The sequence below is a fragment of the Alosa alosa genome, chromosome 5 (genome assembly GCF_017589495.1).
Source record: "Alosa alosa isolate M-15738 ecotype Scorff River chromosome 5, AALO_Geno_1.1, whole genome shotgun sequence".
NCBI lineage: Eukaryota > Metazoa > Chordata > Actinopteri > Clupeiformes > Clupeidae > Alosa > Alosa alosa.
Genome location: NC_063193.1, coordinates 14,420,464 through 14,447,822, shown reverse-complemented (window position 1 = coordinate 14,447,822; position 27,359 = coordinate 14,420,464). Strand labels below are relative to the sequence as shown.

General features: G+C 40.0%; 3 protein-coding genes across 3 annotated transcripts; 1 reads left to right on the top strand and 2 right to left on the bottom strand.

Annotated features, from left to right (window-relative positions):
* Positions 1–19: 19 nt before the first annotated feature.
* On the top strand, positions 20–9,859 carry tmem150aa (transmembrane protein 150Aa). Its single transcript, XM_048243262.1, has 8 exons — positions 20–160; positions 1,945–2,108; positions 2,351–2,398; positions 2,502–2,588; positions 2,973–3,040; positions 3,397–3,524; positions 4,592–4,769; positions 6,138–9,859. Exons 2-8 carry the CDS (start codon positions 2,044–2,046, stop codon positions 6,440–6,442), a joined length of 879 nt encoding a protein of 292 aa, XP_048099219.1. The 5' UTR covers positions 20–160; positions 1,945–2,043; the 3' UTR covers positions 6,443–9,859.
* Positions 9,860–10,733: 874 nt separating this feature from the next.
* On the bottom strand, positions 10,734–12,797 carry rnf181 (ring finger protein 181). Its single transcript, XM_048243263.1, has 6 exons — positions 12,578–12,797; positions 11,957–12,089; positions 11,722–11,861; positions 11,490–11,605; positions 11,137–11,211; positions 10,734–11,030 (listed from the first exon to the last, which is right to left on the bottom strand). Exons 2-6 carry the CDS (start codon positions 12,040–12,042, stop codon positions 10,971–10,973), a joined length of 477 nt encoding a protein of 158 aa, XP_048099220.1. The 5' UTR covers positions 12,043–12,089; positions 12,578–12,797; the 3' UTR covers positions 10,734–10,970.
* Positions 12,798–14,024: 1,227 nt separating this feature from the next.
* vamp5 (vesicle-associated membrane protein 5) lies at positions 14,025–18,738 on the bottom strand. The gene is made up of 3 exons (XM_048242486.1): positions 18,455–18,738; positions 16,358–16,501; positions 14,025–15,106 (listed from the first exon to the last, which is right to left on the bottom strand). The coding sequence occupies exons 1-3, from the start codon at positions 18,455–18,457 to the stop codon at positions 14,906–14,908; spliced, it is 348 nt and encodes a 115-aa protein (XP_048098443.1). The 5' UTR covers positions 18,458–18,738; the 3' UTR covers positions 14,025–14,905.
* Positions 18,739–27,359: the final 8,621 nt, after the last annotated feature.

The following is a 27,359-nucleotide window of genomic DNA, read 5'->3' as shown; positions in this document are numbered from 1 at the left end:
TTTTCTTACTGCAAGTGTTGTGTCCGCATGTCTGAAAATCAGGCGAGGAACTACAATTACAGTGTTGACGGAACGGGCCTGCCGAAACAAGGGAATCACAAATACATTTTAAAGCGACATCAAGATCACTCAGATTCGAGGAAGCCATTGCAAGGAAACGGTATGTATGTCTTCTCGGTGTTGCTGTCATTTAAGGGCAAATTGGAAGTCTGTAGGTCATTTCCTCTTACGCCTCATAAACACGTATGTTGAGCTTTGTGCGTGTAGCCTAACGTTATGCTTTGGGCCAGGTATTAGCCTGCTAGTTACCTTGCTGTATAGATATAACAGTGTGCGGCTTTCGTTTCCAGCCACCATGCTCTGTAAATGTATTTAGAGAACAGACGCTGTGTCACTTAGTAGTTTGGTAGCTACTGACAATACTCTGTTAACATGCATTGTGTTAAAACCGATGCACGGTAACAGCCCGAGCAAGGTAGCTAGCGGTAGAGGATATGCTATGCTAACTTTTTTGCAGCTGTTGAGTTCACCATATGTTTTTGCCTTGTAGAAATCCATGCATACGTCAAAACATTGGAAATCATTCAGTCAATTGTTCAATTTCTAGAATTGTGAAGTGCTTTAGGTTCCACCGGCGTGACTCATAGTTTGTGTATAAAGGGGTGACTTCATTGTGCAAGCGACACAGGAGCCCTAATGCCCTTTTCTCTTGAACGTGTTATTAAAATCAATGACGTGATGATCGTGTTCAATGACTGCAGATGGACCATTAGATCAAAACTGCCCACTGATACGAAATTAGATGTGGCTTTAATGGAGCCCGGAAGTCTCCTCTCTCTCTCTTCTCTCTCTCTCTCTCTCTCTCTCTCTCTCTCCAGTCTCCTGTAATTGTATCAAGAAACAATTTAGTTCAGTCAGCTTTCTTTCCACTGGAGAAAATGTCCGCTCACTTCCTCTATCCATTTCCATGATGGACTGTTTGAACTGATAGGGAGGAAGAAAGTTGCTTGCAAGGTCTGCAAGACTAGATATCCTATTTCACTCTGAAAATTGTTGAGGATATGAGATGATTTTTGTTTTCTGAAATTAAACTTTACTCAATCTTAATCTTTCTGAAGGATGAAAAAGAATCTCAAAAGCAAACCCAAACTCAACCTCTTGCTGACAAGAGGGAATGTTTCTTTGCATGCAGATTAGCCCTAGTTATGAAAAGAAATCCGGGTTTGGGAAATGTTGTGTATTACTTTCTATTTTGATTTAATTTGAATTAGGCCTACTTCCCTTCCTAACCATGGATTGGAATATGTCTGCAAGTGACTAAGAATGTCTCACAAAAATGTCTATAACCTAAAACATAGATAGATAGATAATATTAGGTACTATTATTCATCCCAAGGGAATTAAATATGTATAAGACAATATCCCTGTGCACTTGCTCTTTTTGGATCCCAGGTCCTGGTAATACGCAGGAATATCAGACTTCAAAAGTAAAGATCTTCACCGCGCACACTGGTATAATATTACTGATTGTTTATTGAGCGTGAACAACACCGCTTCTCTAAATAAACAATCTGTAATATCATACCAGTGTGCGGTTATCGTCTTTACATTTGAGGAATAAAATATCTTCTTAATATATCTTCTAAATATCGTCTTAACCTAGCAAAACAAATCTCATTTGGAGAGTGGATTGCCACACTCACTCAATGAGCCACGACCACAAGCCTACTTAGAAGAACAATGACTTGCTTATTCACACACTCTCCTATGCCGGCATGGGCACAGTAACTCTCACATCATTTCCTCTGTCATCCAATCCTACTCAGAAGAGCCTGGCGATGGAGTGGCAGATGAAGGAAAAGTAGCATTCTTCCCCACTCCATCCTCTCTCATGACAACCTTCCCCTTGTCTCCCATGTGTCCTTGTTTCTCCCCAACTTCTAGCCTCCCTGCCTTGCCCCCTCCCCTCGGTTCTGCCCTTCTGCCACTCTCCAGTTCCCCCTTCCCTCATGCTGTGGATGAAGCAGCGCCACTGCCAGCCTGATGACTGCCTGGATTGTTCTGCCTGTCAGCTTGTCTGCCTTCTCCATCACTGGAATATGGATAGTGTGAGTACTTTGGAAAAATAATAATAATAAATAAATAATGAAAGGTGAAAGTGCTCCATGTAATGCAATACTCCCCCAGCATAACCCTGTAGAGATAGATGCTGACTACAGCCAAGGTCATTAGTTGCTTTGTGATTTTCATTCAAAGCTAAATTTGGATCTGTTGTAGCAAGTGGGAAAGGCATATTGAAGCTGAGTAAACTTGAATAAATTACTTATTCTTTCTTTCCCTGTCTGGACAGCTATGCTATGGCTGTCATGAACCACCATGTTTGTCCAGTAGAAAACTGGTAAGTGTAAATGTCCTTTTCCACAACCTCAGCACAAAGGAGTGAAATGTTGCTTTTTATGATTGACTTATCTCTAAAGTCTACTGTCCATTGTATTTTCAAGGTCGTACAACGTCACATGCACAGAGGAACCCTCTAAACCAGGCTTTCCAAAGACATGCTGCACCATTCAGGATATCCCCCTCATAAGGTAAAGGATATGTTGTGGACACCTATCTCTAATCATGCCTCTATTGTTCAGAGCTGAGCAGAGTTGTTTTTTCACTGACTCGTTATGCAACCTTACAGATTTGTATTATGTCTTCATTGTGGAAGATCCAAGATCTGAAAGTATTTAGTAAAATACGCTGGTGAAGACTTGCATTAAATGTCTCATCATTGATACTACTGAAACTTTATAATTTCATTAAATCTCTCTTAAAAATCAAGGTAAAAAACCCTTTAAAACCTTGTCCATGCCCAGTCTTTATCTTGTGGTGGAATAAATAAAATTGTATCGTAGAGATAAGATTTTTCCTTAAGTTATCTCTGAGATCTGATTACCCTGGTTCTTGTCTTGTTTCTGTTTTTCTAGTAAATGTGGATCCTTCCCTCCTGAAAGCTGTCTATTCAGCCTGATTGGTAACGTGGGAGCGTTCATGGGTAAGGCTTAGTTTTCGTCAGCCCGCAGAAACAAGCCTTTGACATCACCGAGGACAATGGGTGTGGATTTACAGGCCATTCTTTGTATGTATTATAGAATGCTGTTGAGTAATAGTACAAAACTTCTAGTTGAGACATTTGCTAATTCTGTGCTCAACAAAACACTCAAACACTTGTCAAAGCTCACACAGTTGCTTCAAATGATCTTTCTTCAGATGATCTGCTTCAGATGATCTTTCACCTTAGTTCCTTGTTCCCTATCCATTAAATATGAACGAACTATTAACCATGGCTTAACTATTTCTGACTTATAATTTTATTCCCCTTGGGTTCTTCTCTTCTCTACCCCTTGGTAGTTGTGATGGTGTGCCTTTTGCGCTATGCTCAGATGATTGAGCATGGCCACGGCTGCTGGATCAACACTGGTGGCCTGGTGGCTGGGTTCGGCAATGCTGTTGGCTTAGTCATGGTGGGGAATTTCCAGGTCTGTCAGTTATTATTATTATTATTATTATTATTATTATTACTGTCAGATATTATACTGAGCCCTTAAGCAGAAAATGTAAATGCTTTTTTTGTCACTACAACTGGACAGTCTTGCTTTTATGGTTTGATTAATTCATTATCACAATACTTTAATCACAGCATACAAATATGTGTTGAACTCAGGGATGTCCCACTCTAGAATGTCCTCATGGTCAGTTATCATGAGTTATGTTTTTCATGTCTTACAACCTCTGTCATAATGATCGGTGTGTATTGATCGCTTGCACTTTCCCCATTCCCAAGAGCTGTTTAGTTAGTTTATTAGTTAGTTTATTAGTTGTCCCCTTAGGGAAATTCTTGTTCACATTTTCCATACAGCTTTTCATTCTGCATGGTCACAGGCACAGAATGGCACATACATGGTCATAGACATAGGAATGACATACAGACATACACCTTACATACATCACAGGCATTTGACACAGACTTTTACATAAATTATTGGGGGTTTCATGGGAAAAACATACATTATTGCACTGCATATATTTATCTGTGGGGCTTTGTGTTGTTAAGTGTTTGGATTTCTAAGGGGATTAGGCTTCTGCTGAAGCGGGCTTTATTGCACCTTATGCTACTAAACCTCCTGCCAGAGGGTAGGGGTGAGAAGTAGCGGTGAGAAGAGTGGGTGGGTAATGTTCAGGGATATTGAATGAGCAATACGTGCAATGGCCTTAGTGTTTAGTTCTTGTAGGTTTGGGGTATGCAGACCTATTATTTTGGTGGCAGTATTGGTTAGTTGGGTGGGTTTGTTACGTTTTTTTTACAGTAAGGATGTTGAAGAAGCAGGTGGAACCAATAACTCTTGTGATGCAGCACCCTGTGAAAAGTGTGGATTGCCCTCCAGTGCTAAAACCTCTTTTAGTATCCGGTTGTGTTGACTCCTCTCATCACTTAGAGGAGAGAGATGGTGTCATCTCTGTACATCTCTGTATATCTGTAACAATGTATGGCAAGAACATTTCCCCCCCATGTACTTATTGTCTAATTGTGTCTTGTGTATGTCAGGTGGACCATGCTAAGACTCTCCACTATGTGGGGGCTGGTGTGGCGTTCCCAGCCGGAATGGTGTTCGTGTCCCTGCAGTGTCTGCTCACCTACCGGGTGGCCCTTACTGCCCTGGACTACTGGATGGCACACGTTCGGGTTGGCCTGACTGTGGGCGCTCTGGTTTCACTCGTCCTCAGTATCCTTTCTTGCTTGGTACCTCGACCAAAGGACTAGTACCGTCCGAGAGGACCATGAGATGATGCTTAGTACAGATATCTTAAATGTAGCACAACTCACTACTTATTGAAGACTTTTAGTCATTATATGCCTTTTCCTCAGGACTACTTATAAAGGGATCCATGTATAACCACCACACCCCACTTTGAGCAAAAGCCACAAAGTATGATTAGAATCACAGAACTAACTGTGATAGGGAAGTAAAAGGTGGCACATGTTTGGGCACTTTGTTGCGGGTGACATGTTTTGCATAGCTGATGCACTGTAAGGCATAGTGTTATGAACACACCTTGGCTTATTCACAAAAATGTAATAAGCCAGGTGCCCTCCAACAAGATTAGATAATGCCCGTTCACTTTGAAAGATGGATTAAAATAGAACAGGAAATCTGATCCCTGCAGTCAGTTGGCGAACTGAGGTCAGTTTTGATATGGGTTCTTCTTGAGCAGTTCGGGGCAATTCTGGGCAATTATCACAATAACTCCATCATTTAGTAGCATCCATCTTCCTCATTGCAGTTTCGTATTGTTTTTTATGTCTTTTCTTCTGTGTGCACTGTCACCCACAATGTGATCTAATGATCACAAGGAATGGGACATTCTTTGCTCTTAACTTTATGAAGTTCTGATTAATCAGTGAAAAACAGGTTAGGCTTCATGCCACTTGCTCTCGCATCTTCTGTCACGTTTTCTTGCACTAGGTCGATGGTTAAGGATTGGTAGCTCTTGGTAGACTTAAGTTGTGGCTTGTTGTGACTCTAGGTGGATAATTGAGTGGTGAATTAAACATGTGCGTTAGCTAAAGCCCCTGAGACCAACTGTCTGCTCCCGCACAAGCATAAAAGATGGCCTGGCCCCTCAATTCTGCTGCGCAAGGTGAAATATGGAGTTTTCTGAAGCTCATTTTGCAGCATGTGCATTTTAGCTCCAGAAGCTGCATTTAATAGCCTACATACTTTTATTCAACTTAACAACACTTAACATACACACAGAAAAATAGAAACTGTGTTATATTTGTTTTGGAGATTTTGTTTTTGTGTGTGTCACAAACATTATTGGTATCATGTACATGGATTATACCTAGTCCTAGACTAAAAGTTTTTTTTCAAATGGAGATTTTCACTGAACTTTTCCTTTAGTCTAGGATAAGGCATAATCCATGTTTAGGACACCAGCCCTAAATGTCCCAGATCTAACTGGTTTAAACAATCACTACTGTATGAATATCGTACGGTTATATACAGTATGCAAATGGTCACTGCTTATCTGTAATGTACACAATGCTCTGGTATGGGTTGGTTCGTTCTGCCCTTAACCAGCTCTTGTAGGTGGTGCTTTCTTCATCCACGAGAGCTTTGTCCTGCAGCATGCAGCAGCCATCTGCGAGTGGGTCTTCACTGTGGTCATCCTAGTCTTTTATGGTACCTTTACCTACGAGTTCGGCACTGTTACCAGCGAGACCATGATGGCCGGCCTGCAGCGCGCCTGCCACCAGAGCTCCAGCATGATCCTGGGCGGGAGCGAGCGGCTGGGGGGCCTCGGCAGCGGGAGTGCCAAGGGCCTCAAGTCCCCCGGGGGGAGCAGCACCTCCACCCACCTGAACTGCACACCAGAGAGCATCGCCATGCTGTAGGTCCCCGTCAACCCTGGTCACGTGTCCTGCGGAACGTACGCCGCTCCTGTGGAGGTGACCGGTACTTTTTAGATGAAGTGGACCAGGAGAGAGAGAGAGAGAGAGGGGGAGGGGAGACTGAGGGAAAGATGATTGCTGCATAAGGATAGAGGAATGTTTGATGCCTGTGCTAGTTTTTGTGTGTGTGCGTGTGTATGTTTGTTGTATTAACCCGTCCGGGTGACCCTCAATCTCAAGCCCTTTAGGAAGTGCTCTTGAGAAGAATGTTCTACATAGACAAACTTGATTGCCAGAAATTTACTAAAAATGTTCACAATGCTAGATATTTCGCACATGATCGCTGTACGTTTACCTCAAATGTGAGGTAGAGAGAGCTTTGAGGCTTGGCCCCTTTCACGTTTTTAACCCTTCAGCAGGGGAGTTTTGAACATTCTAAGAGAACATTCTGTTCCGCAACAATGTAGGGTTCTAAAATTCCATGTTGAATTCAATGAACCCAGATATTCTTTAGAGCGTTCAATTTCCAACATTCCCGTCACACCGGTGTGACGGTACCGGCTTAAGGGTTTTAAGACCCCTAGGTGGATTTGTTTGGGGTTTGACAGGTCCCTGTGGTTCAGGATGCTGGCAGTCCTTTCTCACAATGGCAAAGCTGATTACTTTTGCACACAACAAAATTAATACTGAGTTTCCTTTTGAGAATATTCTTGTTTTGTGATCAATGTAGAATTAGAGATGATTTATTGAACACTTCTAATTTTGTAATAGAGGTGGAGATCTTGAATTGTAATAGAAATGTGTATGGGTTAAGATGAATCATGAATACAGCATTGTTTTGTTTTTTTCACCACTCCACTAAATATAGCAAAGTTTTGCTCCTGGTCATTGTAGAAAAGCACATTATGTTGGCAATTTGAACGGTTATTTTTAAGATGATTGCATGTACATACTGTTGGTAAAAAAAAAAAAAAAATTTTCACCTTTGACGCCATACTCAAAACAAGTGCCGTTGTCTGAGATTAACAGTGACTTCAGCAAGATTGTGAAACTGCAGCCGTTTTCCTATCACTGTGGTATGATTGGATACTACAATTCAATGTATTTTTTGAGATCTGTTTGAATCATTATTATCACAGAGGGCATATTCTAGGCAATTTGTGCTGTTGTCGTTTCTATACCAATATCTAGCTGCCATGTTGTATTCCTGCCTATTTGTGTTAGCCAGGATAGCACAGTAGTGCTGTAACTTACAGAGTACAGGAACATTCTTTACTGCCTTTTTGCTTCACTGGTTCATGTAGCAAATTGCATAGCCTACTCCTGGCCAATGTCAACTGGAGATGGCACTCTGAATTGTCCACACTGAAACTGGCAAATGTCTGTGCTGATTGTTTTGGTGCCTAGGCTGGTTCCTGGGAAGCCTTATTTTAACCACAACTTGTTTTAAGGTGGCATTTATGGATGACCTCTGTGTCCAGTCAGACTCTTCATGTTACTTCCTGTGTCGGATACAAACAACAATACAGAAACCACCACTATGATCAGTTTAGCCATGCTATAGATCATCCTCTCAGGTCCTGTCTACTTTGTCCTCAAGGCCATATGCTTTTGCTTTTGATGGTGGCGTCCCCTGGTGGGCACTGGTGTGAACTACAACTCTGCCATCCACACTGCCACACTTGTTTTTACCAAATGCCATTTACCACAATGGGTGGAATCTTTCTGACGCTGAGGTCCTTGATAGAGCCAAAGCGCCACTGAATACAACCTTCATCTGCCGCAACATGTTGATTATCCTCTATTGTGTACAATCACTGGATGGTTGGAGAACCACACCAGAAGCATTTACAATTACTTTTACATTAGCTACCTCTGATTGCTGGCTAGCGTGCTTTTCAGGGGGAAGCGTGTGTGTTTGTGTGTGTGTGTATGGGAGTGGGGGGTGTATTTGACTCAGTAGTGTACAGAAGGAAAAAAACATGCATACTTTATGGATTTGTTTTTGTTGACCCTGGCCATAAATATTACTAGAGATTACTATATATGGCTAGGTGGTCTGGTGTGTGTGTGTGTAAGGTATTTGAGCTGTAGCCAGAGGGATAATCTTGTTTGAGACGTTTTACAATGTTATTTACCAGCAAAAATCAACATTTAAAATCAGTTTAACAGAGGAAAGACATATGTGATCACCACAATTCTCCTCCATGTTGCAATATAAGTGTCAAACATGTTTTACCATGTTGTATTTTTGGCATCTCAATACTCACCTCCCTCTACATTTTTGGTGTGTATATAGGCTCATGGAAATATATATTATCTGTGTGCTGTTCACCTCCGTATGTAAGAAACATATACAGAGTATTCCCTAAGCCTTACTTATTTTTGTGTTGGAGCACTACAAGATCATTAGAAAATGCACCATACTTGTATACATGTATATGTCAGGGGTGCTTATAATTACAGTTTCAGTGGCTTTTCATTATTTTTCACTGTAATGCACTCCCAATGTTTTTATCTTATGTCTTTCATACATGGAGTCTTTCATACATGGAGTCTTTCATACATGGACTTATCATTGTTACTTTTCATCTCTGTGCAGGATGACGATGAATTGCTCTATAGTTAAATCAAATGTTCACCTCAGTCCAGTTCAAATTAGTTTTACTGGCATGTAGTTTCATCAAAGCATTAAATAGATTGTCTCCATAAACTGTTTTAATGCATCAAACATTTCTGACCACATTTGAACTACGATTGGTGCCAATTATGTAAAATCACCACGAACCTCTACTATCCCAGCTTCCACTTCAGTGTGTTTTGATGTCTAAAACCAAAACGAATCCCACACATGGCATGTAAGAAGACGGTTCACATTACTATTCAATATTTCTGCAATGGGTTACTGTAAAATGTTGTTGTTACCAGAATGTCAAACATGATGGTCTCCAAGCCCTTAACCCCTTTTTTGATTCATAAAATACTTTACTGTGTAAACAGAAAAAGCACATCTTGAAGCCTTGTTTTGAAGTCCCACCTTGACTTAGTTTTCACCCACTGTGAATGTGATCGGTTACGTATTGTTTGGTTAATGTGGCCATTTTTGGGAAGGAAATGTAAACAACAACAAATGCCACCAGCTCTGAGAGCTTTTCTTTTTAAAAGTTGCATTTCTATCTGTTCTACTGTTTGTAAGTCTCTTTTTAAAATACAAAAACACAATGATATTTTTATGTGGTGAATTTGGATAATTGAGTGGGTGAAACTAGACTCAACCAAATGTCAGTAAGATAACAGTGACTGAATGTTTTTTTTTTCTTCTTTTCTTGTATAAATGACTGATTTGTGTTGCTTTCAATTCTGATTTCTTTTTGTCAAGAGATTTATATTCAAGTAACAAATAAACTGAATCTGAATTTGTTTTTTTGTCAGAGCTGTTCTTTCATTGTCAACCTTACTTATAGATTATGGTGTCAAAATAGACTATATAATGTTTACAAATGTATTTTTTTTTTTTTTATGTTGATTATGGTGTTTTATCATGAAAGTAAAACTGATATGATTTTAAACAGGCGTCACTATTTGTTTCCCTCACTGATCATTGGGGTCCAAAAAGGTATTGAAATGTTCGATACAGAATTACATGAAATTTCATGTGCAAGCAAAGTTTTTGGCAGTGATTCAGGGGTGCGTTTCCCAAAACCATAGCTGCTAACCTGTTGGTTGGCGATGTGAAATTGCATTGCAACCAACAAAGTTGCTAACTTAGTTAACAAAGTTGTAGTTTTTAGCAAAGCTGCTAACTTAGTTAGCAACTATAGTTTTGGGAAACTCACCCCTGCATGTCAAATTTCGTAAACTTTGAAGCCCTGCAGAATTTATGAAACTTGTCAAGGGTCCACATGTTGTCTCAGTGATTTAAATTTTGTGGAATCACACCATTTCTCAATTGAAGCACATGATTTCCATATTGGTGTTTTTCCACTTGGCAACAGTTGTGTCCAACTTTCCAAAATGTTTGTGGTAGATTTTGTCTCAAGGAGGCGTATGAACCCAGCCCATAACCACTAATTTGTGGTGTGGTCAATCTGACGCAACGTTAGCCTAGATTAGCAAATTCCAACGCCGTGTTCCTTTAAGGCCTGTACAATTACAATAAATAAGTCCAATAAATCTTTACATAGAACATCAGAGAACTGACAGTGAGCGTTTCTAACTAATGTCTATATTATATAGGGTATCCTTCTGCATTACTTTGTGTTGTAGCTTAACAGACTGAAGATGGCAAATGTACATATGTCAGCAGCCATTCTTACTTTTAATTATCATCACATGGACATGAAATCAGCATCACATATTATATCTGTCATACATCGGCATAAAAACATTAATGATCATTTATATTTACATACAGCAAATTTAAAAAGAATGTTCCCGGGTCCTTCTTGTCCTGATTGTTATAGTAAAATGTTTACTGTCTTAGGTGAATGCTGCAGTGGATGTGCAAAAGAGTCTCTCCTGTTGGCTGGAGCTATGTGTACATGGCCCCATGTAAATCTTCTAGTCTGTGTTCCCGCTGTCGTCTCCTCTCCTGCAAAAGTGAGATGAAAATCAAGCAAATATGGAGGTTACAAGTGAAACGTGTTTCAGGGAAGAAATGTCACTGTGCGGATACTGCACCTCACTGCAGTGCTCACCTTGTCTTTCTTGAACTCCTCATAATCAGGGTTGTCAGTGGGCAACTCGAAACGGCACAGGGGGCATGAGTTGGTCTATAGATATAACATTACAGCATGAAAAGAGGAAAGAATACTACACAGTCCGATTATGCAATATTAAATACAAACTGTATCTTACAGCACATGAGAACATCAAGACCAAGTGTAATTGTAACATAAGCTCTAATTAAATAGGCCCATTTCTGGTAAACAATATGATAATGTCTATGAATTTGTATAGAAGACTAGTAAACTACAGAACATAATTTAAACAGAACAGTTTTCAAGGTGCCCATCACTGTAATGTGAACCTGATGCTGCTCAGTGCTCACCTTGCCAAGCCAAGGCAGGATACAGCCCGAATGGAACAGGTGTTTACAGGGCATTTCCCGCGCTGACTCCTGCTCTTCAAACTCCAATAGACACACGGGGCACTTCAGTCCTTTGTCTTATGGTTGAAGAAAAAACCAACGGACAGACAGGTGGTTAACATCATCATAGAATGGGACATCAGGTGAGGTGTCACTTTACAAATGGTGGATGGGGGGGGGGGGTGCAACACACCTGCTTGCTCAGGGCTGATGATCACAACGGGCAGGCTCTGCACGACAGTTTTGGAGGCAGCGGGAGGGAGACGCTGTTCCCAGTCAGATGTGTCAATGTCAAATGTCCCTGAGTCAATATCCAGACCCTGCATCAGGGATCTGCCCAGGGCATGACAAAAATGACGACCATAGTGTAACATTAACCAGTCAGAGTAAATTGAAGCAGCTGTAGGCCTGACATATATAACCCTTACCTGGCTAATTCAAGTAGAGCATTCTGACGATACTGCTCCTCGGGAATGGTCGGTTCACAGTCATGTTCGTCGAAATAGGAAGTCATTTTTGGTACATCAGCTTAAATGAACACATGAGCGCGTCACCTGCCTCCTAAAGAAGAAACTTAGGTAAGTTACACAGCATCAGTAAATGAATACCAGCACAAATTTATTTAAACCAAACTCCACCGGAGTTAGAGTAGCCTATTGTCACACTCACACATCCGTGACCACTGAAACTTAACCTCAGCCAGCAGGCGAGCTAACGTTAATATCTTCACCACAAAGTAGCATTTCACTTGCTAGGCTTATGATTGTTGGTGTAAAGGCATTCAGAATCGATTTTACGTTTAGCTCTTAACACTGGCCAAATGTCCTTTCCCCTAATGAGGCAAAAAAAATACACTTGGTGATCTTACTTGCTAAGAGTAGCCAAGTCTTAGATATCTAGCTAGCAAGTTAGCGATGGCTAAAACAGCTAGCTAGCTAATACCAGCCTGTTGAGAAACAGCTGAAAGTTTGACATCTACTTTCTGATGTTTGCAAACTTCTGACATCACATGTACAATATTGGTTACTTAATATTTGTCAAAAGGTTACCTGGGATGAACTCTTGCGGTCTGTCGTTCCAATGTTAGACTGCATCAAACGCTGAGCGCGCTATCAGTGCACTGTCATCATCATAACAGAATCAAAACTTAGGCACCATCAACACTAGCCTACGTCAGAATAAGATGAACCAATCGTTCACAAGACGACATACAAACATGCGCATAGTTAGTATGAGAGTAAGTAGGCTACTTTACATACTAGATTGCGGATCGGGCCGCAAATTTCTGTCCGAACCCGGCCCGCGTCCGACAGAGTTGCGTCCGAACTCGACCCGAACCCGACAGGCATTTTCATTTTTATGTCCGAACCCGACCCGACCCCGACGCAGATGATGCCTCAGTTATTCCCATGCTAGTGATTAAACGTTCACGTTTGTGGATAGCCTGTCTTTTTAGCCCATTAAACGGAACACACAACAAATTGTCTACAGAATCAGATGAGCGTGCACGCACGCAGGTCACACACAGCGCACATTAACACAAGAGGCACAAGCAAGCATAGCCTAAATCGAATTCTTGTCTTACCCTTGACGAAAAATCTTAAAAATGAACTGCAACAGTCGTTGAAACTACAGTGCCTCTGTCACTGATCCATATGCAGCATCGACGTTAATTGGGGCAACTCAAGGAAATCCTCATCCAGTTGAACGAGACGACCTTATAGCCTACCGGTAGCATGTCTTTACCACAGTATGCAACGCAAATAATCTTAAAATCTCCTGATAGGCTAACAACTATTTTTAACGTCACACAAGACTGTGCTTATGTTGATATGTGCGATGTGCATAACCTTTGTTTATGTAGTCGTGAGACGTGACAACGCGTGTGCATTTCAGGCGGCATGCCTGAAATGCGTTGTCACGATAAACAAATCTTGCACACAGGAAGAAAGCTATTAGGTCTTTTTTACATTTTACTTTATTCTCAAAAAACAGAAACGTTTGCATCATGTAAAGCAGACCTGTTGGTTACCCAACATAATAAGGAATTTAAATGTAAAGCTTCCAATGCATATCGCCCCCATGTGTCCGAACCCGACTACAATTTCTAAATATTTGTCCGAACCCGACGTAGCCACACTCTATTACATACCACCAGGTGGCGCCCCCTTTCTGAACCAACCTCTAGCAGATCCAGACTTATTTTAGAAAGTCTATGAACCAGACCAGAAATCTAACACCAGAAAGTTGGCATAATAACGTTATGTAGCAATTTGTAGCAATATCAAAGGAAGCCCCTTCTGTAATAACAATACAAGAAAGGGGATATTCACGCATGAGATGCATACTGTATGTGCTCACAAAAACGTTATTATCCATCAGTTAATGGTTTTGAAATTATGTACTGTGTGCATAGGATTGATACAAGACACCACTGAAATGTTACAGTTGAAGATAATGCACATTACAAGAGACAGAAACCCACAACATGAAAACTGAGAGTGAAAACTGACATTTATGTTGAAGGCTCAAAAGGCACAATATAATTACAGTCACAGTCAGAGGCAAGGATACATACAAAGATTAACACAGCTGAAATATTTTGACAGCAGCAGGGGTGTCTATTTTCCCCAGGTTATAACAATAGTCTGCTAAAATCATACTAAACACCAAACCAAGTTTCTGCTTCCAAACGAAAGGCACTTCTATAATACACATGAATATAACAACACAAGCCCCACAGGCTGAGCAAACATGTTTATTGTGAGAGCTACAGCATATACGACAAAAACCTGCCCTTCATTACCAAAAGATATCCATTGTTCAGTAGTTTTCTTAACTGCATTAGCACATAGGTATAAATTAAACTGAAATGTACTGCTATGGTGGCACGTCATACACTATTCAAAATGTCTTGCACTAGCAGTGGCTATTGATAATACTGTGTCATGAAAAATTGTAAACTCACTTGAATAAATGTTTACCAGATGAACAGTATCAAACCCCACATGTAAACCTCTTTAAAAAGCCTGTACACTGCAACAGACTTTACTACAGAAACATGGCTGAAGAAGCAGCAGATCCCGGTACCTATTCAACATGCATTTGTCCAGTAGGCAAACACCTCGAAGTGACAACATGATATTTCTATTACAAATAATACTGCTTCAAAAGCATAGGAAGTTATGCTTCAGACCCTTCTGTTTCAATCTTACAAAAGCAATCTTTGCAATTGTGACCAACTCTTGTTGACTACACAGGCTTGACTGTACCCCCCTAATCAATTCCTTTTCCTCTGGAGGGAATCCCTGATAAATCTTCCTGTCTTCTTTACATCCCCATTGTCCTCTAATTTCCCTGCCAGTCCTCTGTCCTTGTCAAGGCCCTCTAGTGGAGTTTTCTTCAGATCTGTCACTTCCTGTTGTGGCAGTGTTGAAGTCAATGTTGGTCAGAATTGCCACCAGGATAATGACCACAATGACGCCTGATACAATGCCAGCTATCAGGATTTTCATTTTGTTGTTCTCCCACTGTTTCTTCCTCTTCACCTTACCTGCGGTCTTGGCAAACCCCTTGCTCTGTGAACAAAGCATACAGAATTCAGTCAGTGAGCAACTCTGTTGCATTTATTCATTCACCCTACAAATAATTTTGTTGGTAACCATATGTGAAGGAGAGATAAGTAGCTTACATTTGTCATTCTTCCACAATGTAGTTATACACCAAAATACATTGTCAAATATATCAGTTTACAACCTAAGTAGCTTTGTTAGTGATAACTGTGCTGTTTTGCTGGTTGCACGGTGAGTCTGTTAGCTATAGCTTGCTAATTTTATGGACAATCTCCAAAGACAGTTTACTAAAACAATAGTTAACAAAAATAAATATATTTGGCATCATTTGGACCATGATCTCCAATCAGCGCTGATAGTATGTATGTATGTAAGTAAGTATGTTGCCCTCTTAGTTAAGATGCATACTGTAAGTAAAGGAAAATTCATAGAATAGACTGTCTGCAGGAATTTCCATTTGTCTTTTAGGTGAAAACCCAGGGGGCTTCCTAGTGGTACTGCCTCTTTGATTTTGTTTATCCCAGTGACCCACTCAGACAGCGAGTCCCGTGGGACTTATGGACCAGTGTGATGTAACAGCACAGTGATGTGGGAACGAGTCGACCGAGCCGCCTGACCCTGGGGTGGCCATGTGCCATGTGGCATGTCCTGTGCATAAACTCAGGCACAGGCCGAGGAAGGTTTGCTTCATTCATCTCCTAACAAAAGGAAATAGCTTTCCAAAAATATCCCCGTAAACTACAATCAGGATGTAAATTGTACATTCTTTTTCCCCCTAGCCACACCTAGGGTGTATTTATAGACTCCAATATGACATTTCCTGGCTGGTCCGTAAGACGTTTTGGACCATGGAACATTTGAGTAGCTGTAAGTTACCGTGAAATACAATTCAGTGAAAAACAGTTAGGTATTCCACAAAAAGTGTATATAGGTTACACATTGAAATATTGTAAATAAACAACAACAACAAAAAACAAAAACAATATGGTGTTGTTTTTTATTTGGTAGTGTATAGGGTGACACTAAAAGTGGAAAAGGACTGTAAGTACTAAGTGCTTGTAGCATGGGTGAACCCAGACAAACCTGTTGAATTTCCTGTAAAGGTCCGTCTGGAGATCTGGAGATTATCTGGCATGTGGCAGGCATTATATGACAGAGTATTCTATATTATGTATATTTTAGTGGCATGTTCACCCTATATCTTGAGCTGACACAAAGCTGTAATGGAACACACACACACACACACAAAGCTCTCACCTGCTCAAGAAGCACGTCTGCTCTGTTCTCCAGTTCCCCCAGCTTGCCTGTGCGCTCTTCGGCCTTGTTGAGGTTATCCATCATAATGACCTTCACCTCCTCCACATTATCCTGGGCCTGCTGCAGGCGGCTCTTCCCATTCTCCTGGGGGGCACACACACACACACACACACACACACACACACACACACACACACACACACACACACACACACACACACACACACACACACACACACATACACATGAGGAAGGCTGGGACATGAGGAAGCGCAGGGCACACTCACCCCCTCTTTCAGTCATTTTGGGCTGAGCCTCAGGAAACACATTCCATGCCAGTGGTCACTTTTTCAAGCCTGGATGACACTGAGGAACTGACCCCATCACAAATGAACTAACACGCGATCCGGTCCCACTGTCAGTATAAAAAGCTGCAAAACTGTGCATTGTCTTTTGCTTGATTCATCTGTGATGACTTATGCAAGCAGTCTACACAATGCAATCATATGATATGTTCATATAACATCTATATTGGTCATAGATGTATTCATATGTATCTGTATCTATGTAGTTCAATATGAACTACACTTTAGTTAAACACAGTGGAGGTACCGCTTTGTGAGAAGTTTATTCACACAACACTGCTGCAATGGCAATGTTGGCACCAACGCCAACAACACATATTTGAGTTCACACAAACAAACAGAATAGGGGGAAAGGTGAGCGTTGATTGTTCAATGTCACCTTGGACCAACTTCATCTGGAACACTGCCGGGCCTGCTCTTCGGGCAGGGGCAGCAAAAACAAGAGACAAAACAAGAGTCCACCAACAAAACCCAACGAAAAACAACAAGCCCTTTGTATGACCCATGGGTGAGTGCCCAGAAACTGGGTGACTGACCTCTGACTGTATACTGGACATTGCACGTCACAAATCATACCCTCGTCTAGACAAAGCGGGTGACAAATATCCCTATTTGCACTCTCTGCGAGCTTTAACCTTCCAGTTCAAGGATGGGAAGTGGGCCTTCAAGGCTATGGAGCTGAGAGATTAGTCACTGACAGGAAGGAGAGAGGCCTGGCCAAAGAAATAATTATATCAGCATATCTGGTTTTGTGTATCCATTAATTTGAGGCGAGCATACAACAGCAGACCCCTGAGCACAATATAAGGAAACACCACTGTGATAAGACCGATGACGAATGACTGCCGTTCGAAATGTACCTTAATGTTTTTAAGGGGTGTTTGCATGTTGATACACTGTGTGTGTGTATCCACCCTTTGTATATGTTGCATTTTAACTGAAGGCTTCATGCTGATAGTCAGTTGTTGCAAGTCAATTCCAATAATCATCACATTAATCAATAATCCACTGTTACACTAAGCAGCTTCCTCTTGCACGGTTAATGAGAAATTCTTGAATTAGTTTTCTGTCAAATCACTGACAGAACACTTAAACATGGGGACTAAACTGTGGCTATATCTTCTTATAATAATTATAATAAAGGTTATTATAATAAATTGCCTAGTTCATAATTCGTTTGTTTTGAATGATCTAAAAATCTTAGACAGGAAAGGTCCCTCTTTTCGTCCAAATGTCCTTCCTTCCTTTCTCCCCTCTTCTCTCTGAAAGAGAAGCATACCTGCTGCCATTTCCTTGAGACTTATTTAAACTTTCCATCAGTGACTTAGTTGGTGCTTAGGAGAGATCACTGTTTGGAAACATTCATATTACCCATTAGGTCTTAGGGACCGGGTAAAAATGTTTAATAATGTCCCCTTTGGATATCGTGACAGCTGTCAGGCTTTCATACATTCGTAAAGGACTAGCTTAGCCTACTATAGGCTACGTCTGTTTCTCTGTTACAACAAGTGGTTTAAAAAAAATGGCTTCAGAGATGAGCGTCCCTATCACCTAACCAGACAGCATTTTTAAGTTGTGTAGCCTAATATCGATTGCCTAATTGCGCCACACAGATCAGAATCCGATTCTACAAATGTTTATAGGCTATTGTATAGCCTATCGCTTGACTATGTGAAAGAGGATGAACTCATTTCAAGACTTAATTTAATCAAAGTGAAATTGTGTATCTCACCATGGCTCTCTCACGTCCCGGTGTCCGTTATTTTAGGGACTGTGTCGCCACTGCATCTGAAAGATCAACTTCAAGTTCAGGCGTGTTGTCTTCAAGGCTATATGTTCGTCCGATTCGGTCTTCGTAGAATACAATCCTGTGACGTTCCTTCAACCTTATCTGTGAAAGCGGGTTTTCGTTTGCCGATATTTACCGAAGGCACGCGTAACAGTGACCACTCTGTCTCTGAAGTTGGAACACCCCTCTGATTCGAGACACCAGTCCCCCTTATCGTGGAGTAGCAGTGGGCAGACGGACATGACGCGACGTTTTTAAATATCGTCCTTCTAAGAGCGGGGAAATCTATGACACATCGAGCATCCTCAGTAGGCTAGCTTATGACTTTTCGTTTTTGATGATCATATAATTTTAATGAGGTGTGTTTTATCTCCATAAAGCGGCGATATAGCCTAAACGAGGCTTATATTGGCTTTCACTCATTCATTCAATCTTTATTTATTCTTGGAGGTTCATTGGGTAGCCTAATCCTCATTTTCAGTGAAGCCGAGATTACACAGTAGGCCTAACAGTGGAATAACAAGAGATATAGTAGGCCTATAATAATTGTGGAAAATAAAACAAATAATAACATAACCTACATAACATGATAAAGGAAGAAGGGAAAATAAAAATACAGAACATATAAAATAAAAATAAAATAATAACAATAATACAATAACATTTACATAAAACAGGTACAATTTGACATAGGAAGGTTTGTGATTACAGATCTGAATTGATTATAGGTAAGTAGAGAGTTCATTTTTTAATTGCTTTGGCTTACAGGCCTACCATGTGACTTTTTTAAGTTGCCGTAATAGGCTAACACAACTGGATTTTTACCTGGTCAGTCTGTAAAACGGAAAGGAGGAAAATTCAGCTCTCTCTCTCTCTCTCTCTCTCTCTCTCTCTCTCTGTATGTGTGTGTGAATGAGAGGTGCATGGAATATTATAGAGAACTACTCAGGCATCTTCTCAAACAAAGGGGAACAAGGCCTCACAACAGAACAGAGAGTGGAGAGCCAAGCAGACTGAAAAACACTGATCAGGTTATAGATGTGTCAGTCTAAATTCTTATAATTATGTGCCATACCTCTGGACTGTAGAGTACCTCTGGACTATAGCCATCCCATGAGGCCAAGAATTTTGGCATTTTCAATGCAACAGGAAATCACTCCACATTATTGGTTAGAATTGCAATCAGATGGCTATTTTTCTGAGCAGCTTGTCCAAACAAGATCGGGTGCATCTTGTCAGTCCCTTATTGAGGTATTGTTGATTAGATCCAGCCAGCGTTCTAGGTCTGGGAAAAAGGTATTGTCTTTCAAGACTTTTACTCTTGGATTCCTTCCTTCAGATTTAAAAGCATCTGCCTGCCATGTGCTTTGGGCTGGCTCGCTGACAACTGCTTTGTTGATTCCAAATATGACTGGTGTGTGTCTATCAAAATATTTTGTAAGAACACGATCAGAACAGCATGACTGATGAGAAGTGTTCCTTTTGCCATCTGACAAGATTATTTATTTTCAGAAAATTGTACTTACTCAATCATTTTTTATATGCTTAGGTAAGAATATATAAAAGTAGAGACTATAGTAGAGCAATACAGACAGAAAGAAGAAATATGAATAAATAGGCCTACAGAGGATATAAAGACATACAAGATATATGTTTAGGGTTCCTTCCTAGGATAGTCACACTGCACTGTATTCTGTAAATTGATACTGTGTAAAACTGTGAAATAATAGAAATGACAGTATATAATGTAGACTGTAAACAGGAAGTTTAGAAAACCACAATGAGAAGTGAAACTTCATTTATTTTTGATGGATTTTTGTTTGACACAATTTGAAAGTCAAAGCTCTCGTAGTTCCATTTGTATGTGGCACAGTAGAGTCAGTAGTTAGGACCAGAAGTGTAGTGTTAACATAAGAGGTAGGTAAACTATATGAATTCTGTGATCACAGTAAGTAAGACTGTGGTATCGGATTTTTTAAAAGGCATTCAGAGCATGTTTGATGATGGTGGAGGTTATTGTCCAATGTTTATAACAATGCAAATAGCATGATTCCTAGAGTGTTGTACATATTGTGAATGTGGATAATACAGTGCCATGATAAACTGTGTTTACTTGCGTTTAGTCTCCACTATAGTATATGTATACATCCCTGGTTAGGACCACTGGCAAGATTTCCCTGTTGTGTGAAAAACAACAGACATGTTAACTGGTCTGATATAACTAGAAAAAAATCATGCAAAATGTGAAAAAGTCTAAAAAGGCTCAAATCATTGTCTGAGCAGATAGGACAACTAAAATAGCCTATCCCCTTAAATCAACTGACTTCAAATCAATGAAAAGCACCTGTTTGATAACCCTAATGAAATGCTTTCTTGAATAAAACAACTGTCATGTCTAAGTAAACTTTTGGAAAGAGGCTACATTGGGTTTTTTTGTGTAAAAAAACCAATGTACTTTCCAGGACATTTTATTTTCCACAGTTATGTCCGAAAAGAAACCGAAACTAAAATCAAAACTCCACTGTATAACATCATGCCAATAATCCTCATGAATTTATGTGAGATATTTCAGATTCAGATTTCACATTTGTAGTCAGACTGGAGTCTGCCAAATGAATAAATGTAACTATATGTCGCTGTCCTCTCTATTAGACGGCTGAATATTTCATGAGGCAATTCAATAAAACAAAGGCCTTTTGAGTAGTTAGGGCTTTTGATGGTAAAACAGTTGACAATATAATGCATGTAGTTGAGTAACAGGCTTAACAGAGACTCTAAAGCAGAAGAATGCTCACTCACAGACACTCACCCATTTGTTCTCTCTTGTTTATGAATGCATGAGGAGGCCACACTAATATCCACGTGTCATGACTTGGCCCAAACAGCAGGAACACAGAATCCTTTGACCAAATGCAGAGTCTCTGCTCAGTTGTTTGCACTCTGCAACCATAACTAGAAGCTGAGCAGACAGAACAGATATCTTCATAGATATATGACCCTGAGGAGAGAAGCAGATGTTAGCCTAAACATAAATGTTTTCATACCGTAGTGTTTTCAGGTGTAATAAGTTAAAGTACTGGAAACCTATTAAATTGTACAGTGTCTATGCTGGCAAGGATCACATAAATAGGCTACCTGATACACAGATCTGGATGCTTTGATTATCTCACCATGGCACATGTGAAATAGGTCACTGTGAATGGAAAGGTATGCTTTGCCTCCCCCTAGTGGTTGGGAAACATTGTGCTCCCAATCATAGTCAGGAATCCAGTGAGGGGAGGATATGCAGTATCCGACATTTTATTTTTCTGTCAGTCAAACATGTCATCTATGCCAACACATGCGCATACAGATAGATTAGTCTGTCATGAAATCAACCAAACAGCCATGATGCCATGTTCCATAGCATTCATAGCAGTCATTTAGCCAACAAAAGAATAAAGAAAACAACATGAGATTGATTGGGAGCATAAATTGAGCTTGAGAAAAGGTCTAATGGCCATTATGAGTTCAATAGAACATTTTGGCATTTTGCCCACCCAGTAACATGTAAACATATACAAAATTCTTGCTGCATTGTTTTGATAAAAAGTGTGATTTTTTTTATTTGTCTGGATTTGAATGCCACTACAGAACCATCTTGTAGATAGATAGATAGATAGATACTTTATTGATCCCCAAGGGGAAATTCAAGGTCTCAGTAGCATACAGACATCACACACAACATTCACTAACAGCAGAAAAAGTAATTAAAAGTATATAATATAAAAAAACACAACTAAGCAATAAGGACAGTAGAAGATAAAGAATATACTAAAATAAATTAAACTAAATAACACTAAATCTAAATCAAATCTAAAACAGTAACCACATAGTGGGTGATTAAGCATGAGACGCTTGCAATGACTGAGGCAGGGACTGAGCCTGTGATTCTCTGTACATAGTAAGGTAAGGTGCTCTGTGTGAGTGAGTGTCATGGTGATGGTGCAAATGAGTAAGTCCAACAGTGCAACAGTGCAAGAATAAAGTCTAGAGACCAGCATAAAATAAATATGGACATATAAGAGAGTAGGCAAGTAATATAAAAAACTATAGGGGTCTGAGCATACATAAGACCAGTCGCTCCATTGTCTTCATCACATGTGATGTTAGAGCAACAGGCCTCACTAGGGTGTGGCTTCTTAGGGATGGGGGTGAGACATGATGTCTTCCACAGTGTTGGAACTTGTCCGAGACGGAGACTCAGGTTGAAGATGTGCTTTGGTGGCTTTGTGCTGGTGCTGAGCCATGAGACCACACACACATGCACGCACGCACGCACGCACACACGCAGTGTTTTGTGGTTTTCCTCTAAGACCTCTGTAAATGCCAAGTGAATCTCAAGTGGTCAACTCAGCTAAAAAAAAGTCCAGCTATGAGACAGTTCCATTCAATCTAAACAAAGCAATAAAAAGAAGTGCAATGACATTTAGGATACATAAAACCTCCTATGCAAATTCACATTTCATCATTTTGAAAAACCTTTCAGAGGCTTAACACACTTTTGCATAATACTGGCACCTTCAGAAACAAGGGTAACATAATATTATTTCGGATTTGTCTTTTTCACAAAGTCACATAATTTGCCAGTGAAAACATAAAACAAAAGTAACAACTAACAGAACTGAATAGGTTTTCTCATCCTGCATATGGGGCATGTGCAACATTTATCAGTGCATTTATTATCTTAGCTTGGCTTCTCCTATTAAAATGGCCACTAGAGTAACTGCATATTGAACACTGGCATTGGTCAGGCTCTTTCACTTATGATGACTACAGTATAAAACTGACCCCATGTCACAGTTGAAGGTGTGAAGTGAACGAACGTGTTCTTTTTTGAAAAGAGATACAGTATCATATGCATGAGAAGGAGGAAGGGAGAGAGAGAGAAAGAGAGAGAGAAGGAAAAAGAGAGAAATGAAAGTAGAAGGGAACCAGACCACAAATTCATATCCCTGACACTGTATGACTTCAAGGTTTATCCCAAGCTAGGCATTGATCTTAAACCATCAACCGCTTTTTAGTTCTTGATTGTGTTTTTCCATATGACAAAATTGCTTAATCTATATGACAAACCACAACCAAACTTGTCAACACAGCACAGCATTGTTTGGTGGGGTGAGAAAGTTCAAACCCTGTTTGTAACAGTGGCTTTCTGTTTGTGGGTTAATTACATCATCAAATGGGATGTGCAGCAGCAACATAGACAGAATTCAGGCTTGAGTCAGTCCTCTGACAGATAATGACTTACACAGAACATGGAGGTTGAATTTCAATAGGAGCTAAATAATCATTTAATCAGCTAAATAGTCATTCACATTTAAAATACACCCCCAAACAAGGAAGTTTATTGTCACATGCATATAGTTACTGGATGTAAGAAATGCAGTGAAATTATGTCTGGTGTCAGCCTATTTGTGCATTTTTTTTTTTTGGGGGTAAAAAGTGCAGTAGAAGAGGGGTTTAGTAGATTAAGTGGCAAGGGCTGCATAAGAAAGGTGGGGGAGGATTGGGATTGGGGGGCACCAACAAGGAGCACCCAAGAGCAACAGGGGCAAGGAAAAACTCTACTTACTACTAACTCTTCCTTACTAAGGAAGAAACCTTGGGCAGATCCACGGCTCAAGGGGCTAACTCAACTGCCAGGGGTCTTGGTGTGTGTGTTGGGGGGGATGACAAGGGAGATGGGATAGTGTGCTGTGTATGTGGGGAGAGGGCAGTGTGCTGTAAGTATGTTGGGGATGTGTGTTGGAGAAGCTTCCTAATGAAATAATGTGCTGTGTATGTAGGGAGGGGGGGCAGTGTACTGCAAGTATGGTGAAGGGACTTACTATTGCAAGCAGAGTACTGTATGTATGATGTATGTGAGTGATGACAGTAAAGATGTGTGTGTGGGCGGGCCTGTAGCATAGGGAGAGGGATGTAAAAGTGCTAAAAGTCATGTAGGTAACTAGGAAGCAGGAAATGTAATTAATGTGTACATTGTCATATTGATTGATTCACTTTGGGGGTCTCACGGAAGTAATTGGTCTCAGTCCCAGAACAGTAATGGTCACTTTGACTGAAACTTCTCCATATCTAGCGGGGTCAGAATCATTAGGTTAACAGGGGTTCTATAATCAATTGTTATTTCCAACAGCGCACGGAAGCTTTACGATTTCCTTTGATCACTCCCAGTTTCCCCATTGGTCCTGACGAGTGACGTCTACATGACCTTTGAAGGCCTAGATCTGTTCCACCTCCTGAACTTCTTACTCATTGCCTCTCCACTTCTAAAAGGGAATAGAAAGAGAGAACATTTCTGTGTCTGAACTAAGATGCTTCATTTCACTAACCACAGGAGTGATACCAGACTGGAAAATTTATGATGTAAATTCTATTACAATGACTGCATTGAAATGTTTGTACAACCCCAAAATAAAAAAAGTTGGGATGTTGCGTAAAATGTGAATTAAAAACAGAATGTAATAATCTGCTCTTAAACTCCATTTAGTTGCAAAACGGACACATATCAAATGTTGAAAGTGACAAATTTGACTGTTTCATGGAAAATATATGTTAATTTAGAATTTGATACCAGCAATATGTTTTAAAAAAAGTTGGTAGGGGTAACGAAATGCTGGAAAAGTTGTGTAATGATAAAGAAAACAAAAGGAGGAATGTTTCACAACTAATTAGGGTAACTGGCAACACGATTGGGTATGAAAAAGAGCATCCCAGAAAGGCAGGGTCTCTTAGAAGTAAAATTTAGGGGTATTCATCACTCTGTGTAAACCTGTGTGCACAAATGATGAAACAATGTTATTGTAATGTTTCTTAACATGAAATTGTGAAGTATTTGGGGAGTACATCATCTACATGATATAATATAATTAAAACCATTGTCTATGTGCACAGTTTGATACTCGATTCAAAAACTGCAGAATTGTAACAGCCAAAATTGTATTGAGACATGATACAGAAAATACCACCGTCTTATCTGGGCCTAAAATGGACTGAGGTAACACGGAAAAAGGTCCTCAAGTCAAGACAACTGAAGTGGTCAGACCAATCAAAATTTGCCATTCTTTTTGGAAATCATGGACTCATCTGGGCTAAAGAGGAGAGGGACTATCCAAGTATCCAACTTATCCAACTTGTTTTAGTGCTCAGTTCGAAACCCAACATCTATGACGGTGTGCCACAGCATGGGCATCTTGCACATTTGGCAAAGCACAATCAATTCTGAATGATGTATACAGGTTTTGAGCAACATGACCTTGAATATTTCAGGAAAACAATGCCAAAATAAATTCTGCACATATTTTACAGCATTTCTCCATAGAGGAAGAGTCCAGAAATGACCTGTCTGCAGTTGAGATTTGTCAAAGTAGGTGCATAATGGGTGAAAAACATGACTAAGAATACCCCATACTTTTGAGAAACTGAAATCCTTGGGGAGTAATGGGACAACATTTCATTCTTAAAACTCTAGCAACTGGTCTCCTCAGTTCCTTTCAGAATTGTGTTAAATGAACAGGTGAAGCCGCACAGTGTTAAACATTCCCTGTCCCAACTTTTTTAAAAATATGTTGCTGGCATTAAATTCAAAATGAACATATATTTTCCATAACATAGTCCAAATTTTCATTTTCAATATTTGATATTATGTCCTTTTTGCTGCTATGGGTTTATGAGACTTATCACATTCTGTTTTTATTTGCATTTTACACAATGTCCCAACTTTTTCTGATTTTAGGTTGTAAGACTTCTCCAGGGCTCAACCTTTCTCTCTACAAGTCTCTGATAACGGTGTGCTACTGAGTGACCCCCTCTTGCGGAGAAAAGAGCTTTTGATGTGCACTGCAGAAATGAGTTCCTCTGGTCTCTCTGCCAGGTGACGTCTCCACATCTGCAATTCACAGGGACTCTATGTTGTCTTTGGAATAGCCTGCAGATGTCTGAAGTCACAGATTTGTCAAGCCAATGTGTATTTGAACATGCAATTCCTTTCTAAAAGATTCAGCTCAGGCACCACTGTGTAAATAAAGTAAATTCTCTTGCCAGTTCATACATAACAGTTTCTAATCTCAGCAAAAATGTGGAGCTCCATTTGTTATATTTTACTTCTAGGCAATCCTTTTTAAAACATTAGCTTTCTCTAACAGACTACAGCTGACACAACAAAATAGTGATAACTTTGGTTGAGTGAGAAATGATAGGCTAAGTGAAATTCATTATCCCAGGTAACATATTGAACCTAGTAATTTCCTTGACCTCAGCCGCCCAAATTGTAAATGGGAGTTGTAAATGTGTCAGAATAACCCAAACATAAGTAACCAAACTGTTCTTACATCAAGCTGCATCATCATTGCAGTTACATTTTAAATCCTCTAAATAGTGTTTCAATCAGTGTGGTTATACATGCAAACAAACAATCAGATTTCAGTCCGATTATACTCTTAACTCCGAATAAAAATGGTAATTTTAACTGAGTACTCCGATTACAATCACCACACCGACTCTTAAACCAAAACAAAGAGGATAAACATTCTAGATTCCACCATTAATTTGCGTGTGCGTGAGTGAAGGGGTGGGTGGGTAATGCTGGTAGAAGAAAAAGGAAGGTGCCATGGTGAGGCTTTTGGTGTGTGACTGATCTCCAAAGAACAATTCTTTGAGGGGCACTCGGAGACACAATAGAAAGGATCCGAAATAATAATAAATAATAATAATAATAATAATAATAATAATAATAATAAAAAAATTGAAGGGCAGAGACATTTTAAGTCATGTTATAAGTAATGCTATTGGCAATGGTGAGCCAAAT

Excerpts from the sequence above, each read along its gene's own strand:
- tmem150aa (XM_048243262.1), top strand. The coding sequence starts at position 2,044 with ATGACTGCCTGGATTGTTCTGCCTGTCAGCTTGTCTGCCTTCTCCATC. Across the intron at positions 2,109-2,350 it reads ATCACTGGAATATGGATAGT|CTATGCTATGGCTGTCATGA; the intron begins GTGAGTACTTTG and ends CTGTCTGGACAG. Across the intron at positions 2,589-2,972 it reads CAGGATATCCCCCTCATAAG|TAAATGTGGATCCTTCCCTC; the intron begins GTAAAGGATATG and ends CTGTTTTTCTAG.
- rnf181 (XM_048243263.1), bottom strand. The coding sequence starts at position 12,042 with ATGACTTCCTATTTCGACGAACATGACTGTGAACCGACCATTCCCGAG. Across the intron at positions 11,862-11,956 it reads GCTCTACTTGAATTAGCCAG|ATCCCTGATGCAGGGTCTGG; the intron begins GTAAGGGTTATA and ends TGCCCTGGGCAG. Across the intron at positions 11,031-11,136 it reads AGGAGTTCAAGAAAGACAAG|GAGAGGAGACGACAGCGGGA; the intron begins GTGAGCACTGCA and ends TCACTTTTGCAG.
- vamp5 (XM_048242486.1), bottom strand. Across the intron at positions 15,107-16,357 it reads CAGACGTGCTTCTTGAGCAG|AGCAAGGGGTTTGCCAAGAC; the intron begins GTGAGAGCTTTG and ends CTTTGTTCACAG.